This window comes from Chrysemys picta, chromosome 11 (genome assembly GCF_011386835.1).
Source record: "Chrysemys picta bellii isolate R12L10 chromosome 11, ASM1138683v2, whole genome shotgun sequence".
Lineage (NCBI taxonomy): Eukaryota > Metazoa > Chordata > Testudines > Emydidae > Chrysemys > Chrysemys picta.
Genome location: NC_088801.1, coordinates 58447265 through 58465143, shown reverse-complemented (window position 1 = coordinate 58465143; position 17879 = coordinate 58447265). Strand labels below are relative to the sequence as shown.

The 17879-nt window shown below is 41.3% G+C and overlaps 2 protein-coding genes across 6 annotated transcripts in view; both read left to right on the top strand.

Moving 5' to 3' along the window:
- Nucleotides 1-17879, top strand: part of LOC135974151 (serine/arginine repetitive matrix protein 2-like) — a 994828-nt gene that overhangs the window by 175863 nt on the left and 801086 nt on the right. The gene's annotated exons all lie outside the window — the stretch shown is intronic.
- TRAK2 (trafficking kinesin protein 2) overlaps nt 1-17879 on the top strand; it is a 65187-nt gene that overhangs the window by 12477 nt on the left and 34831 nt on the right. For 4 of the 5 annotated variants that reach the window (XM_065560908.1, XM_005306248.5, XM_005306247.5 and 1 more), the window contains exons 2-3: nt 9408-9724; nt 11891-12085. In XM_065560908.1, coding sequence (XP_065416980.1) covers nt 9688-9724; nt 11891-12085 — 232 coding nt within the window. In that variant the 5' untranslated portion in view covers nt 9408-9687. Of the gene's footprint in view, nt 1-9407; nt 9725-11411; nt 11520-11890; nt 12086-17879 lie in introns of those variants that run through there. The other variant, XM_065560907.1, reaches the window with a different exon arrangement.

The following is a 17879-nucleotide window of genomic DNA, read 5'->3' as shown; positions in this document are numbered from 1 at the left end:
ATCTTAAAAACCCAGCCCATTTATTTTTAACCATCCCCAAATGTTGGATTTGAATTGTGACATTCTCTTTAAACTGTATTAGCCACAGATTTCAATTACCTTTTGTCTTATATCACTTTTTTGTGCCATGCTGCTTCTGAAAAAGAAGACAAGAGGATAGAAACTATAGCATGAATAAAATAATCATGGAGAAGATGAGCAACCTTGTCTGGCCCTAGCATCAGATATTAACTTTAATAGCCCTTTTAAAAAAAATTATACATGTTAAATTGTGCAAAAAGAGACATCTTTATATAAATTCCAGATCTGGTAACTGTTTGTGCCAGAGTTAAGTATTATAAAGCCAGGTTGGAAATAGGGTATTCCTGTGATTTCTGGGTGGATAAATCTAACTAAATTTGCAAGTTGCACTCAACAAACAAATAGAGCGTGATTACTCTTGATGGGTTGTACTGTACAGCGAATTGTCTGTTCTAATCCCTGGAAGTGCCAAGTCATGGCAAACTATTTTTAAAGCAATAAGAAACCCCACAAATGTCAATAAGATGAAATGCTGTGGTACTGGTACATTTCAGGAAATGTCTCAGGGTTCTGCTTATGGATTTGCCTTTCTCTGGACAATGCAGTAGCTTAATATTTGCATGATGTCCTAGAAGCTGCAGAGAGTTTCTGGAATGGGAAGTAATTTTCTTTGTGTTGACTAGATTGCTGTTTGAGCAACACCGTGCTTTTGACGCTGTTGACTACAATCTGTAGTAGCTCTGCTCTTACTTTATTTAGAAGAGATTTAAAGTGCCATCCTGCACAGATGGGGAGAAAAAAAACATTTTTGATGCTATCAATAATAAAAATGCAAAGGGAAAAAAAGTGGTTTATTGTAAGGTGTTGTGATGAATCTTCAGCATCTAACCAGTGCCGAGTAGAGCAGTACTGTCACCTCCTGTGACTTGCATGTTATGCCTCTGTTAATGCAACCTAAAATTGCTGCGCTTTTTTTTTTTTCCGCAACAGCATCATGTTGCTGACTCATGTTGAGGTTGTGATCCATCACAGCTCCCAGATCCTTCTCAGCAGTGCTGTTGCCAAGCCAGTTATCCCCCATTCTGTATTTGTGCATTTAGTTTTTCTTCCGTAAATTTAGCACTTTACATTTGTCTTTGTTGAACTTCATTTTGTTGTCTGTAGCCCAGTTCTCCAATTTATCAAGATTGGCTGATAGAGCTAAAATTCAAAAGTGTTGGCAACCCTTACTCCGCCTAACTCTTTGTCATCTGCAAATTTGATCAGTATGCTCTCTATTCCTACATCCAAGTTGATAATAAAGATGTTAAACAACATTGGACCCGAACAAATCCCTGTGGAACCCCACTTGAGACCTCCCTCTAATCTGACATCATTCCATAATAGTTACTCTTTGTTTGCAGTTGTTTAATTGGTTATTACTCGTGGGTGTGGGGGTTCTGCGCCAAAAAATTCAAAGTTCTGCATATTTTATGTGTCAAAATAATGCAATATAATCACACCAGTTTCAGTTGTTTTGGTAATTTATTTACAGTACAATACAGAAAAAAGTCACAATAAGTATTTAGCATTTCCTAAACACATGAAAGTTAAGTTACAAACACTTGGTAACTAATAACCTGCATTCCAGTTATAATCCTGGATTTTCATTTAAATTACATTACACAACACCAAACAGCTTTACACACACACCCCAACCAAAAAAAAAGTTGAATGTCATTTTAAATTGCTCAGACTTTCACACATGACAGCCATACAGTTTTGCTAATCATTGTCCTGGACCTGGCTGGGTACTTTGAAAAGTACTTGGTTCTGATTGTCCTGACATTTTATAGGCTGCTTGGTAAATGTTTTATTTGCCCTCAAAGTCTTTTTTTTTTTTTTTTAAATGGGTAAGTAAAATATAAATCCTGAGCTGTAATCTAACCCCATTGTGCCACTTTGGCACAGGAAAAGTGAGAAAGCGCATAGATCTTCCTAGGTGAGGATTCTCTTACTGTCGTTTATAATAAGGCTCCTTTACATCACTCTGGCAGCGTAGGGGCCTTAAAACTGTCACAGATTTTATGCTCCCGAGGGAATTGACTGAGAATGGGAACAGTTAAGTAACAATAGAAACCTTAATAACATTAACATTAAAAGTCAGGTGCTACATTTCTGCCTCAGAGGATGAGATCAATTAACCATTCACAGCAACTTTAACAATGTTACTAACTACACCGTCAGGCTGCTAGTGTCTCAGAGAATGAATCCATTAACTCAGGCCAGGCTGCTACATTTGTGCCTCTAGCCTGCCTCGTGCATAATAAAAAGCACCACCCTTACACCAGTGAGCTGCAGTAGCCCAGAGGAGGAGAGTCTCTCTCTCTCTGGCTTGTTGGCAAGCATGTACACCCAGCCCCGTCCCTGTCTCCCACCCCCACCCCCGACAGGGATCACGCAGGCACGCAAGCCCAGCACCCCTCCCCCATCTCTGAGGCTGCTCCAGGCACACTGGAACAGACGCGCTGCCTGGGCTGCTGCGGAAGAGGCGCGTGTGCCCCGGCTGACTTTTTTTTGCATTTTTCTGCGCAGGGAGCACAGAAAAATGCGGGCCTTATGAATTCTGCGCCCCGCATGGGTGCAGAATCCCCCCAGGAGTAGGTTATGTATCCACTTAATGGCTATTAATATCCTGTTTCTCCTTGTTTTCTTGGTCTTGAGAAAAAACATAGGTGCAGTTAAATGTTTCCAAAGGATGTGCATAATTTACTTAGCTAGATTGATTCACAGTTGCACACGTGTGGATATTCGCAGTAGGCTGTGCTTACAAGCAAAGAAGCTATTGCTCACAAAAGCGAGGGTGCAAACAGCTGGCCAGCTCTAGATCCTAAAGATGTTCGAAGTGCTTTTGTCCATCTGGGGCTCAACTCAGAGTTATAGTGCACACAAGCCCATATCATGCCAGTGGACATAAACAAACATTCAGTTGAGCTGAATTGCATGGGAATTGCATGCATGCAACTGACAGGTGAATAACTGCAGAAGCAAACACGCCAACTTCTCAACAGTAGATGTGGGGATAACTTTTGTGTGTCTTTATGGGAACAGGTTAACAATTAAAGGTAAGAAAATGTTCATCTCTTCTGAGAAAAATCAGGTGGGGCTTGGACCTGCAACCCACTTGTATAAAGTTGCATTAATCTGATCACGGGCTCTTCAGTGCAACATTCTGTACTTTCTAGGGTAAAATGCTTTTGAAATGTGTTGTAATTTCCAAGTAAACTTTTTTCAAAAGTGAATTGTATCTTTTTTTTTTTTTTTAATTTCATAGCTGAAACAACTTCCCAGTTTCCCATCAAATTTTGACCAAAAAAATCTCCTCACACCACAGATCACATGTGGAATTTGACCTATGAACAAGATTTTCTTGAGGACATGAGGGAATGTGGAAACAATTACTGAAGTTTGTTTCAAATGTTATGACTAGCATCTCTCCATAATACTTTTCAGAGCCTATTTTGACAACTCAGTGAGTGAGATTTTGTAAGAAATAGACTCTCACAAACAATATGAAGGTCCTTAAAAAGCTCACCTATTGTAGATATTGATAAAGGGACATCATAAATGCTTGGTTTCAGAGACTGTTTCCAAAGTTTGGAGCTCATTCATTTAAGATAAATGAGACACATTGACGACCTCTAGATGGCACTGTCCCATACATTTACCTAATGCTAGCTCTGTAAATGACAACTGCATGTGTAATCAAGACTAAAAACAAAAGCATAACAATCTGTTTTATAAGCTGTTCTCACAAAAATGGGTATTAAACACAGTGGCTCATTTGCTTCCATATACAAATCAGTTTTCTGTGCTTTTTCCTTCCTGGGGTGATACTTTGTGGGGAACAATCTAACAGTCACATGTTTATGCTCCTATTAACTTGTCTCCTTATTGCAGTGTAATAAACAGCATGCACTATGCATGATTACTGTGGAGAGGAGCTAGGAGTACAGACTTTGGTTTATGCACTCACATGGCAGGGTTACTTTGTATATGGGCTTATAATTGTAAATGGATTTGTTACTAGCCTCAGGGTTTATCAGTATTCAAAACTAGTAGTTGTATTGGTCTGTTCTTATAACTAACCAGGGCTTTTTAATCTCTGGCATGAGAATAAATTTGTTCCTTTGGCAGCATTTCTGAAGCAATTGGGGCATGACTGGGAAGGAGTCATGGGTCAGAGCTGTGAAAGCCAATGAAAGCTGTGTTGTTTGCTTGTTTGGCTTTTAAAAGTTTCCGCAGTTTGACGTCTCCCCTCTTTTACTAACTCTTTGGTGTAAGGAAACTCTGCTTAGCGATTTCAAGGCTTTTAGATGTATATTTACCCGTAATATGGCAGTATAGAAGCTGCGTTCAGCCCAGCTGGCTAGAGGGTGCTTGTAGTGATGTATAATACCTGGAGGAGGGCAGAGTAGTGTATATGAAAGGGATATGCACCCATTGTTAAAGCATAAGTGCAGCCTGGGTGCTCTTGCTGCCTGTATTTCTTGACCTGTCTGCATTCTCCATAATGGGAAAGGCTGTAGGGAGGACAAGAGGTAGTGGTAGATGGTGGCTATGTAGGATTGGGGAAAACAAACACTAAAAGGTGGTGGCAAAAAAATTGAGAAATCAAGTATTTAGTTTTAACTACAAACTGTCACTGTGTACTGAGAATAAAACTAACTCAAACCCTGTGGATTTTCTGTAAGGTCACTTGCAAATGGGGAAAACAGATTTATGTCCCCTTTACTATTTTTACATTTGGTTTATATAAAGAAGGCTTGAAAGGTTTTCTCCTTTTTAATTATTTTTAAGTTGGAACAATTAGATCTTGTGTAGTCTGGTGGGTGATTAAAGAATTAGTACTGCTGATACCAAGCATGTTATATTCATTTTCTTTTTTTAACACCTGTGTGTGTGTGTGTGTGTGTGTGTGTGTGTGAGAGAGAGTGAGAGGGGAATCTTTAAGGTTTGATACTACCCATCTGAGTCATTCAAAAGAACTTCCTACACAGGGAAGACAAGACTTGATAGTCCTAAAATGGAAAATCTTGTGAGGGGAAAAATCTTTCAGGCTGGCTTAAATAATAAAGAAGCCATAAAGGGGCACAAACTCCCATCCCCCCTACCTTTCTTTGCAATTTACTTTCAACAATTGCTTTAACTTTTTATTAAACATACAAGTGCATTCCAAGAAGCTGGAGAGCAGAAGTCACAGTCATACCAACTTGGACAGTTCTCTCCAGCAACTCCCTCTCCTCCTTAAAGCACTTCTGATTAGCAAACAGGTGCAAGCTTAAATAAATGAGTTTGCTCCCTGTTTCACCCTAGCCACGTTTACCCAATAGGAGCAAAGCAGGCCCCTGATGTTCCAATAAACTTGTGTTAATGCTTTGTGTTATCCAAAGCTGAAGTCACTGCTTTAACCATGGCAGCAGTTTTGAAATAGATATCAATAATGTTCAGCTAAAAATCAATGCTTTTTGAAAAAGCACACAAATTGCTGTAGTAGCCAACATGTGTTCAGCCTAATATAATTATTTTTTGTTTCAAAGTCAAAATGAAGACTTTTAATTGGACACAAAGTAATTAATGGCAAGAACAAACTAAGGCCTTGGCTACACTTGCGAGTTAATGCGCAATAAAACTGCCCAGAGCGCTGTACCTCACTCCCCGTCCACACTGGCAAGGCACGTACAGCGCTTTATCTCCCTGGCTACAGCGCTGCAGGTACTCCACCTCCCCAAGAGGAATAAGAGATGCAGCGTAGTGGCTACAACTCCCGGGTGTCAGTGTGAACGAGGAGTTAACTTGCTGTGTTGTGATAATCCCCTTATCAAGTGGCCACTCTTCTCATTGTTGTGATCGCTCCAGGAATGCGGAAGTGCAGGTTCAAAGCTCCGTACCAGAGAGAAAAAGCAAACATTTTGCTGTTTACTTTGAGTGAGTGAATGAGAAGCAGGGAGGGCAGGGGGGTTGGAACTTGCTAGACAGGGTGCTGACATACTCTCAGCACCCCAAAACCCCACTCTCCCCCCCACACTCTCTGTCACACTCCACCCCCACCCCTCCCTTTTGAAAAGCATGTTGCAGCTACATGAATGCTAGGATAGCTGCCCATAATGCACCGCTCCTAGTGCAGCTGCAAATGTGGCCACACCAGTGCGCTGTCAGCTGTCAGTGTGGACAGACTGCAGCGCTTTCCCTACTCAGCTGTACGAAGGCGGGTTTAACTCGCAGCGCTGTACAGCTGCAAGTGTAGCCATACCTTAACTCTAACAGTGTTTAGGTCTCTCAATAATCTTGAACCTATGAGCGCTTCTTGGGAGTTGATAGTTGGGGCCAAGGGGAGAAGTGTTGGCAGTTTCTCTTAGAGCAGTATCGCTCTGCTGACATCTACACATAAAAGGCCCAGTCTTGTGGACCTTGGTGATGTGAGTAGTGCCAATGAGTTGAATGAGACTACTCATAAGTGAAGGTTACAAGATCTGGCCAAAGTTTGGGGAATTTTTTAGGGGCAGGTAAACTGCTTGCTGCAAAATCTATGTGTATTTGGGTATTTCAGGCTAATAGCTGAGTTAAGATCCATTGAGAATTTGAAGTTGGTGTGCATGTTTTAGATAAAAAATGCCAAACTTCATACAGCAGAGAAAATGTAGTGGACCGTTTTGAAGCATTTGATGAATAACGTTGCTAAGTCAGTGAAAAAACATTTTGTTATCTTAGTCTCTTCCAGTAGGTTATAAGTATTGTAGGAGGTCAGCTTGGCTTTTTGTGGTACTGAATGTGCACTTCAGGTGACACCTCTAGCAGTGTTGAGCCTAATCTCAGTTCACAACGTTCTCTGGAAAAGAGTTCCGCAGGTTGACTGTGCGTTGTGTGAAGAAATACTTCCTTTTGTTTGTGTTAAACCTGCTGCCTATAATTTCATTTGGTGACCCCTGGTTCTTGTGTTATGAGAAGGAGTAAAACACACTTCCTTATTTACTTTGTCCACACCAGTCGTGATTTTATAGACCTCAGTCATATCCCCCCACCCCCTTAGTCATCTCTTTACCAAGCTGAAGAGTCCCAATCTTATTAATCTCTCCTCATATGGAAGCTGTTCCATACCTCTAATCATTTGTGTTTCCCTTTTTTGAACCTTTTCCAGTTCCAATATATCTTTTTTGAGATGGGGCGACCCAACAAAATTCATGATGATGATTTATGGAAACAAGTAAAGTAAGGAGGCTCAAACTGCAGGAATCGAGCAAGGCTTGGGATATCACTTTGCAAATGAGCTAAGAGTCGAGATCTCTTAAAGTTGTATTCTAGAGACCATAACACCTATCAATTGCTATTATACAATAGAGCAAAAAGATGCATCAAGCAAAACTGATGTAATATAAAATACATCTATTTATAATGCAAATAGGTCAAAAGTTTAGTCTCATATGTAATCTAAAAAATTAGCAGTCAGAAAAAAAATGGCCATCTTGATGGTGTAATGTAAATAAATTAAGGAATTGCCTCATAACTTGAGTACACAGGAAATCTGAGACTTGCAACATTTTTTAAGTGGCATTTCTGTTGAGTTAATGTAACAGCCATGTTTTTTAAAAGATACCTTTTCAAAATGTTTTAAATTCTCAAACCCTTAATGCAGTTAGCTCACTAAGCAATCAAATCAGTGCTGCAAAAGACCTATTATGGATATCGTCTAGTCCAGGGGTTCTCAAACTTCATTGCACTGCGATCCCCTTCTGACAACAAAAATTACGACATGACCTTAGGAGCGGGGGGACCGAAGCCTAAGCCTGCCCAAACTCTGCCGCCCCAGGTGTGTGTGGGGGGGTCAAAGCCAAAGCCCAAACTTCACTGGCCTGGACAGGGAGTCCAAAGACTAAGCCCAAGGGCTTCAGCCCCAGGCAGGGGGCCTGTAACTTGAGCCCCACCACTCAGGGTGGAAGCCCTCGGGCTTGGGCTTTGGCCCGGGTGGTGTGGCTCAGGCTTCATCCCTGGGCCCCAGCAAGTCTAAGCCAGGCCTGCTGACCCCATTAAAATGGGGTCATGACCCGCTTTGGGGTCCCGAGCCACAGTTTGAGAACCGCTGGTTTAGTCCATCCCCTGGCATTGCAGAATGTTCTATAATCATGTTTTATATATGATGATACTAGGCTTTCTTCTGCAACCTATTTAAATGACAGCCTCCATGAAATAAGATACCAGCACTAATCCCAGCTATGGAAATACTGAAAAGTGATGGGCACTTCTGAAATCTACCTAGAAAATTAACTACTGATGATTTTATTAAGTAAATATCTGCAGTAATGGATAACAGCTGGGATTATATTATTATTTTATTTTAAAGCAGCTAATAGCGGTGTCTCTTTTCCTAAAAACAGGAGGGACCACAAGGCAGGTAGATATTGCTGCTGGCAAGTCTGAATCAACCTTAATGGATGAAGGTCCTTTCTTGGTCCGCAGCCAAATTCTACAGCTAGAGGAAATGGCAAACTCCCTTTAGGAAGTTTCTGCATTGTCTATTCTGATCCTGCCAAGTGAGATGTTACTGTTGACAGCAAGTCAAATCTGTGCTAGCTGTGGTAGATAATGGGAGATTTTGAGGAAATCTAAAAAGCATTCTTGAAACTTATCTACAACTTCAAGAAAATTTCAGATTGCTGAAGTTAGCAAAAGAGCTCGGATGCAGAGACCTCGCTTTTTGAGTTAGACTGTATCATCTATCGCTATTTTTGTAAGTTTACATGATAAACTAGCAGACCTGGCTAGAGGACAGCAAAAGCTTGGCTTCCTTAAACTGTTCTGGCAGATCACCTCAATCTTAAACTGTAACATCACTTCTATTTTAGACCTGGGCTGCTAAGCAGGCACAACCAGTTGTGAGAGATTTTTACAGTGAACCATTATGTGATTTTCCTGTTAGGGCACACACTTGATTTTTTTCCCTTTAAAATAATTTTACTAAAGAGCAGAGTCATACAGCTTTGTGTTTTAGTGTTGTTTTGATGTATCTAAAGAGATGACTAAGTCCTGCCCTTTAGAAACCATTACTGTACTTGAAAAATAATTTAAACCCCTTTGTCTATGAGGCTGCAGGGAATCTACTTAGCTGAAGCAGCCATGTCTTAGGGCAAAAGAGAATGTCCTACAGCAGTGAACAAACCTGTCATGCATTAAATATTTTATTGGTGGAAGGGGAAATGAGTAGACAGCAACAGATGAGAATTGTGAGTTACCAAAACTGAGGTTTACTATCTTTATAGAGAATTTTGTTTTTGTTTTGTTTCATTTCATGCTGCTCTTTGCATGTAATATATAAATTACAATCCAACATATTCCATGTCTTTGATTTCTAGATGATGGCTGATCTCAGAGAAACCATCACATGAAGCTTGCACAGTATGTCATATAAAACCTTTACTGATCTGTACCTCAGAGGAAGTATCAAGTGTCAAACCAAGAATATAACCCAGCCAGTAAAAGTGAGTTAAGAAAACCAGAGTAATTAATGCCTAGGTAGCTTGATGGATCTCACTTCAAACCAAAGTTATCCTTCAACCAAAGCAAGAAAGGGACTATGCACAACCTGAACACAGAATGCCATTCCTAAATAACTGAAGCGTGAAGGAAACCCTCATGAATATCAACAACGGAGATCCGGAGAGCATCACTGGTAAGTTGGAAGGGCAGCTCCAGTCTCAACTGCAAATTCATGGAGTATTTTGAGTGCAGCTAGCCTGAAACCCCTGATCTCAGCTTGCAATTGTGTGAAGCAGTTATCCAGTAGTGCACATGAACAAGAATAGTAGATCCTTCATAAACTAAATTAATTCATTCTCCGCTCTTCCAAACCATCCATTATTATATATTTTTCTCACCACATAAAACTTTTCTCCAGTAGATAAATGTTTGTTCTTATCAGGGATGGAATGAATGGGTGTTGGAGACCCCAAGTGATTTTTGAAGGAGTGGTGGGAATTGACAGAAAAAGAAAGATGTGGCTTCAGATGTGATAGTTGAAGCTGTAAGAATACTTTATATTTTCAAGTAAAAAGCCTGACTGTAATCCAGGCTACTGCTGCCTCTCCCTTCCCATTCATGGTGAGTGGAGAATTGTGGCCAAGTTCCTTCCTTCCTCTTGGATCTCTTTGCTGTAACTTATTCAAACTCCCCTAAATTCTGTGCCTTTTTTTCATATTTGTAACCCAGAGGAGGTTGTGCCTCAAAAATGCCAGAGATCATTGATATAACTTTGAGGTTTCTAAAGAATGCACATTGGAATATAAATACAATTCTTCAGCTGACAGCCTGTGGAGTGGTGTCCAATATGTGGCCCTTAAAGAAGACTGTCCCTGAGAAGAAAACTTGTATTTGATTATGAATTGAAAATGTGTACCCTCAGTTATGTATGCCCTGTGATTTATAAACTGACATTTGAATCAGGCCTGCCACCATGGAGGAGGGAGTTCAGGGGCACTGCCTTCCAGGTCCACCACTGTAACTCCAGGAGAAGTCCTGTTAAGACCTGGGAGTACTCTGAGCTGCTGCTGTCCCTTGCCTGCTGCTGCTGGCTGCCTGCTGCATTGGAGGGAAGGGAGGAGAGTGTAGCACGAGCTGCTCCATTGCCTGCTTCTCTGCTGGCTGTGAGAGCCCTAGGAGGAGCAGGATAGGAACTTGGTTGGCTGTATCTCAGTCTAGGCCAGTGCCTGGCAAAGGATGGCTGCCCTCCCGCACACAGGGCAACCCAGGAGAGGTGAAAAAGAAAAACTGAAAAACAGCAACCAGTTACAGCTCCTTGATTCTCTGCATTAGCTGGGTATGGTCCCCAAAGGACCTTACGCTAGCTAGGTATAGGCAGAGCACAGCATGTCCCAGCCACTTCCCATCCCTTATGCCCAGGAGAGCAGGTGTCAGTTTAATTGGGTCTGACCTCTGGGCAGGGAGACTCTTCAGCAGGCTTCTTGCGTTTCCCCTCCCTTGAACAGTGCAAAGGGACCAGAACAAGACAGAGAATCTGTCCCTATGTCTTGATTGTGTCCCTTTTGAAATACATTTGGCACTCAGGCTGAAAAGCTCTGACACCTCTGAACTAGGTGTACTTGTGCTTTAAATGATGGTATCTAAATGTAATATACTACTAGGTGCTTTCCTTTCGTTTTTCTATTGGTGGAATACAAAGATAGAATGAGAAACTGCCCTCCGTGTTGAGGGGTGAGGAGGAATCACTCCACATGTTCACTCCAATCCATAACATTTCTCATGGTTTAAAAAAAAAAAAACGCTAAGTTTTTAAATAAATGAAATGTATTCTACCATTAGGGTGTCACAGAAGGGATATGCATCACTAAGCTGAGAGAGAAACAGAAAGGCGAGAAAGTGTGGTTAAATTGAAAGGTGCAAGAGGATATTCAAGACAAACAGATTTCCTTCGGAAAAGGGAAATGCAGCCAGAGTAAAGCCTACAGAAGGTAGTACAACCTATAGCAGGTAAAATGTAACATGGAAGTTAGGAGAGCTGTGATGGACTTTGAGAGCTAATAGCCAGACATAAAAACAAATGATAAAACTTAAGTATGTCAGAGCCAGGAAGCCTATGAGAATCAGTGAGTCTGCTAGATTCACTAGAAGTAAAGGGATCAATTAAGGAGAATAAGGATATTGCAAATACTAATATTAAAAAATCATGCTACTAGTGCAAATTCATTTGCTGGTCAAAGTGAAATATCCTTGTGTAATCCCTCCTATGTAGAACAATTCTTTTCAAATCTGTGGGTTTTTAAAATAGCAGTTTTAATAGTAATGTGCATGCTTTGGTTTCATGGTACATGTTCATCTTTAGATGTCTGCTCCAATGAGGACCTTCCTGAAGTAGAACTGGTGAACATGCTGGAAGAACAGCTACCACAGTATAAGCTGCGAGCGGACACTCTGTATCCGTATGACAACCAAGACTGGCTCCAGGCCCCCTCCCGCTATAGCCATGTCCCCCAAACCATCTCTCCTGTCCTTGCTGAGGAGACCTTTCGTTACATGAGTGAGTATTTCTGGTTATCATGGAGATCTTTGCATCATGTGAAATGAAGTCATTAAAACGTACTCTCTTACTGAAAGATTCCGAGCATTGTGAACACAGGCAAAACAAAAAGCTCTGTTCACAGGGAAATGTTTCTAATTCACTGTTTCAAGAAGCTAGAGTCTGTGCGTAAGCAGTAAAGCAGTGGTCCCCAACCTTTTTGTGGCCAGTAGCACATTCATGTTTTCAGAAGAGTGTGGCGGGCGCCAACAATTTTTCAAGGCTTATTTTGTATTTGTACATTAAATTATACAAAAAACATCATATTCATAATATATGAATCAAGAGAGAAGCCGCAAGGACAGAGAACACTGGCGCCCGCAGCCCTGGAGTACTCTGTCCCCGGCAGGTGCGGGGCCGCAGCTTCTCTCCCCTGCTGGGCACTAGGCGGGCCCCGCGCCTGCCAGGAACAGAAAACACCGCACCCGCAGCCTGAGTTCTCTGTCCCCGGCAGGCGCGGGGCCACGGCTTCTCTCCCCTGCTGGGCGCTAGGCGGGTGCACGTAAATGCCCCGGCGGGTGCCGCGTTGGGGACCACTGCAGTAAAGGGTCTTGCTGCAATGCTCTGCGAGTCATAGATATAGTCCTGTTTTATTGCAGCTGAAGTCATTTGGGCTTCATGGGGAAATTGGGAGCAGAAACGGTATTAGTGCATGTGGTTCCCTAAGTATGATGAAGCGAACCTGGAATATACCAGGTATTGCTCAGTGTCATGCATAATTTTTGTCCCAGTTATAACTTGTTTTAAAATATCACTTTTGTTTTAAAATATATGGCTATGTAAACACATGTGGGAAGAGATGAGATAAGAACAACCTAAACCCCACCTTTTCTTCTTAATAAAGAAGTTTTACTTATTTTAAAAAAACAAAACAAATGTGAACTGTTATTGTTATAAAGCAATTGGATCAGCCAATATAACTGAAGAGATGCTGTCAAATTAAAACTCATATTTAAGAAAATCTTTACCTGTTATCAGTAACAGCTTAAGATTAGGGAAACCTAATTTATTAAAAAGCCAAAAAACAATAATGCTTGTTGTTTGCTCTGAGCATTTCTCTCAGATTGGTTAATGAAAACTGATTAGTCAGTTTTACTTTTGCCTGTGGGCAGTTTGACTTTGATTCTTGTGTAATAGCTCTGACCGGAGATAGTTTGGGTTGGAATCACTATAAGGCAACATTTTAAATCCAAATCACTGTTTCCATTGAAATTTGAAACAAAACTGTAGTTACAATATTTCTGCTTTAGTTTGGTAAAACCTTGTTCTTACCAAAGCTAATTTTTAGCCTAAATCATCTTGATGTGGTGTCCTTTTCAAATTAATGTACACTGTACTGGTCACTGTATGAGGTGAATTGAAAAATACTATTTCTTTTGTTTATCATTTTACAGTGCAAATATTTGTAATAAAAATAATATAAAGTGAGCACTGTACACTTTGTATTCTGTGTTGTAATAGAAATCAATATATTTGAAAATGTAGAAAAACATCCAAAAATATTTAATAAATTTCAATTGGTATTCTATTGTTTAACAGTGCGATTAATCACTGTTAATTTTTTTAATTGAGATTAATTGCAATTAACTCACACAATTAACTCAAAAAATTCATCGACAGCCCTAGTCCTGATAGTAAAGCTGGCAGCTTTTCAGGGAGAAAATGGCCCAGTCATAAAGCATTTTTGAAGAGTTTGAATTTGAATTTGTTAAAATGAAATGTCATAGTAGGCTCCCAAAAGGACTGAATGTGGGGGTGGGAGAATCTTTGAGTATTTTGATGAATTGGTAGGGGCACTAGAGAAATATTTTCCACAGGAAAATAGGGAAATCGAATGACTTTTCATACAGCAACTGGAAGAAAATAGCTTTTAGTAGAGGTTAATATTATATTTAGACATAATATAATATTCACTGTGAAACAAATTTTCCTTGTACATGCCTCACTAAGAAGATTTTGTCATTAGTCTGTGGGCTTCCTCCTAGGGACTATAGTAATAAAAAGGAATTATCTGAATTTGGCTTGACATGATGTCCCACAATCTAAACAGAATTTTGTTCTATGACTCAAAGGTTCAGTTCAGAATTCTATCTAAATGTGTCAGATGTTTAAATATTGACTAGACTGTGTTTTATTGCCCTAGTTTTCTGATAAGAAAATTTAAAAAACAAGTAAAGTGAAAGCTTTACTATTGCCTTAAAGCACATTGCTGTGTATCAATAGGGTGTGTTCTTGCCTCTGAGCCCAGAAAAATTGAGACCACAGTTCATTTAGATTTGAAAACAATTTTACAAGCTTTACTGAGATACTTTTGTTGTCAGTGTCCGAAAGCGCAATTTTTCAGTATCAAACTGTTCTTGTACAAGAGGCCCTTTGAGCAGTCCATCAGAGACTGAATTCGTAGCCTTCAGAGTAAGATGCAGGCTTTTGAAACAAACAAAAAACCCTCAGAAAGTTAATTGTTCTATTAACTGATTGTAATCAAGGCAGTAGAGTGGGTGGTATTTTTGCAAATAAAGAGACAGTGATTTTACTTAGTTATTCATTGGGATTCCTTCCTTTCACAAAAATCTCTAAAATGGGACTAAACATGACTTTCCAGTTCATCCAGTGGAATTTATTTTTTCTGAAATCTTAAAAAAAGGAAATTCAAAGAAAAATATCCCTTGTAGAAGGAAAAATGTAACCTAATCAGGAGAGAGATTCTTGGAGTTACTGTAGAAATACTCTTGTAGTTTTCAAAACAATGCATTCCTTAACAAATACAGTGAAATTCCATCCAAGTAAGATGAATTCTTGTTATTAAGAAGAGCTACTCCATTTTAGGATTTAGAGTTCCATGTAGTCTGGATGTTTTTGTATATTTTTATTTTTATTATTGTTAGGATTTGTCCCTACAGTGGTCACTAGGCACCCCATAGGAACTAAAAAAAAAACACATTACACACAATAACTAATCCTGTCATTAATGACTGGCACACCTGATGGACTCTGGACACTTTCAAGGAGAGTTGCAAATTGTATTTATTTACGGACACTGGCTCAGAGTAACAGTCAGTGGATTCTGAGACACATGATACCAACCCCCACAAGTGCAATCCTACAGACAAACAGAAGGGCCACAGCCAATAGCAACTGTATCAGAGGATATGGATAGAATTGATCCATGTACATTCATTCAATTTAAAAAAACTTGGGTACTGCATAAGTTTAAACAATTGTTAGGCAAAATGGGTTTCCACACTAGAAGTGATAATAATTGGGAATAAAATAATAGAAGATGTCATAGTTCAGTGCACTTGCACCTGTATTCCCCCTTGATGGTCCAGGAAGGGCACCCAGTCTAGGCTTCTGGCTCCCCAGCTGTTGCCTCTCTTGGGTGGAGATGCGTCTCTCCTTTCTGACCAGGGTATTTCCAGGCTGCACAGCTCCCTGATTATATTGTAAATTCACCGGCAAAGTGAGACTGCATGAGCAGCCCTCTTTGTTTTCTCTTCAGAGACTAACAACAGTGTAATTGGCCACCGTTAAGATACCACATAGTTCTTTTTATCCAAGCTTATTTATTGTTAGGATAAAAGCATTACAGAGAAAATGGAGATCATCACCTCAACTCCATCAGGAGGTCTGTCAGGAAATTAGTCCTTCAAACCCCACAGAGGGCTCTCTTCTTGGTCATAAATTCCATTACAGCAGTGGTCACTAACCAGTCGATCGCGATCGACTGGTCGATCCTAGAGCATCTCCCAGTCGATCGTAATCTCCGGCGGCACAGTGGGGCTGCCAGCGCGGCTCCGGGGGCGGGAGGGCAGGGGTCTCCCTCCACGCGTTGCTCCTGCCTGGAAGCACCGCTCCCATTGGCCAGAAACAGGGAACTGTGGCCAATGGGAGCTGGGGGGGCGGTGCTTGCACAGAAGGACAGTATGCGGATCCATGTGCCACCTGCCCTCCCCCCAGGGGCTGCAGCAGCGCATTGGCCCCTTCCAGGAGAGGCGTGGGACCGGGGTACACAGGGAGCCTGCCTGAGCCTCCCTGTGCCGCCTCCTGGGAGCAGCCCGGCGAGAGGCTGCACCCCAACCCTGAGCCCCATCCCGGACCCAGCACCCCATACCCCCTCTCGCACCCCGAACTTCCTCCTGCATCCCAAGCCCTTTCCCCAACCCTGAGCCCCTTCCCAGAGCCAGCACTCCAACCCCCCTCCTGCACCCCAACACTCTGCCCCAGCCCGGAGCCCTCTCCTGCACCCAAACTCCCTCCCAGAGCTTGCACCCGTCACCCCCTCCTGCACCCCAACCCTCTGCCTCAGGCTCAGCCCAGAGCCCCCTCCCACACTGCAAACCCCTTGGCCCCACCACCCCCTCCCAAACCTCTACCCCAGCCCAGTGAAAGTGAGTGAGGGTGTGGGAGAGCGAGTGACGGGGGGGTGGGGGTGGAATGAGCAGGGCGAGGCTTTGGGGAAGGGGCGGGGTAGATCCTGGGTTGCTCTTAAATTCAAAAAGTGATCTTGGGTGTAAAAAGGTTGGAGACCACTGCATTACAGCCTCATCTCAGAACTAGCACACTCATGAAGTGTTTAGTCCATCCTTTATATAGTTCAGGGGTCTTTGATCTGGAGTTTCCAGAAGCTGGTAATTAGTAGAGAATGGGTTTTTCTCAAGGCCAGCTTTAAAACGATAGACTCTGAGGTGGATTATTTGCGTTTTCCTTATCCCAAGTATTTCCTAGGAAATCCACTTCATACGTATTGTCTTTTTAGTGCTTTGAAATTCCTAATCCTTCCCAGAAATTGCATTAGTCAGTCTCCTAGAGGAGTTGCATACAATTCCACAATAACACGTACACAACTGCATTTTTAATACAATGGACCCCAAAGGTATTAAACTTAATACAGTAATGTTCATCATAATTCCTTAAGATTTGTCCAGGATGTTGCAGGATATTGTCATGTCTGTCACAGAAGGAACTACTAATGAGTGTTACATCAAAGAGTCAAATGCACATTTTAGACAGGTTTCTGAAAAGAAAAAAGCAGGAAAAGTGCAGCCATTAATAAAGCCGAAAGTTATATTCTAATCTGTTACACTTGTGTAAACCCTGAGTAACTGAATTTACCTTAATGAAATTATTCCAGATTTATAGCAGTGTACCGGGAGCAGAATCTGACCTACTCAGTGTAGGAAAAGTACAAGCCAATCTTTGCAATATGCTTTCAGCTTTTTCTAGATCTCTTCAAAAGAGCTTCCATATGCTAGCTGAGATGGTTCTTCTGAGACCATCTTCAAATCAGTATTACTTTTGTTTCTGTAAAAATAACAGTTCTAAAGTATATTGGGCCCAATATACTAACAGTAGCTTAGATCCTAGTATCATTGTATAAATACTGATTTAAACACTGGAAATGTCACACTATGGGCTTGTCTACACGGATGTGTTGTCTAAAGCACACTAATGTGTGGCACTTGAATTAGTCTGTGTAGACCCAGCTGATGCGTACTAACTACATGTTAATGCTGTAAACTATGTTAGAGCACACTAAGGAATTTTTAGTGTGCACCAGCTGGGTCTACATGGACAAATTAATGTGCAACATACTCTTCTTCAGCTATCCCTCGATGCAAGGGTGATGTCTGCCATGGAGGTTCATTGGTGGATTTTTAAGTGGCTGAGGAGCCCAATATGTGCCCTGCAGGTTTTCCCACAGAATTGACAGGTGTAATCTTGGAGGAGACATAGTTGTTGGCTGGACTGTTGTGCC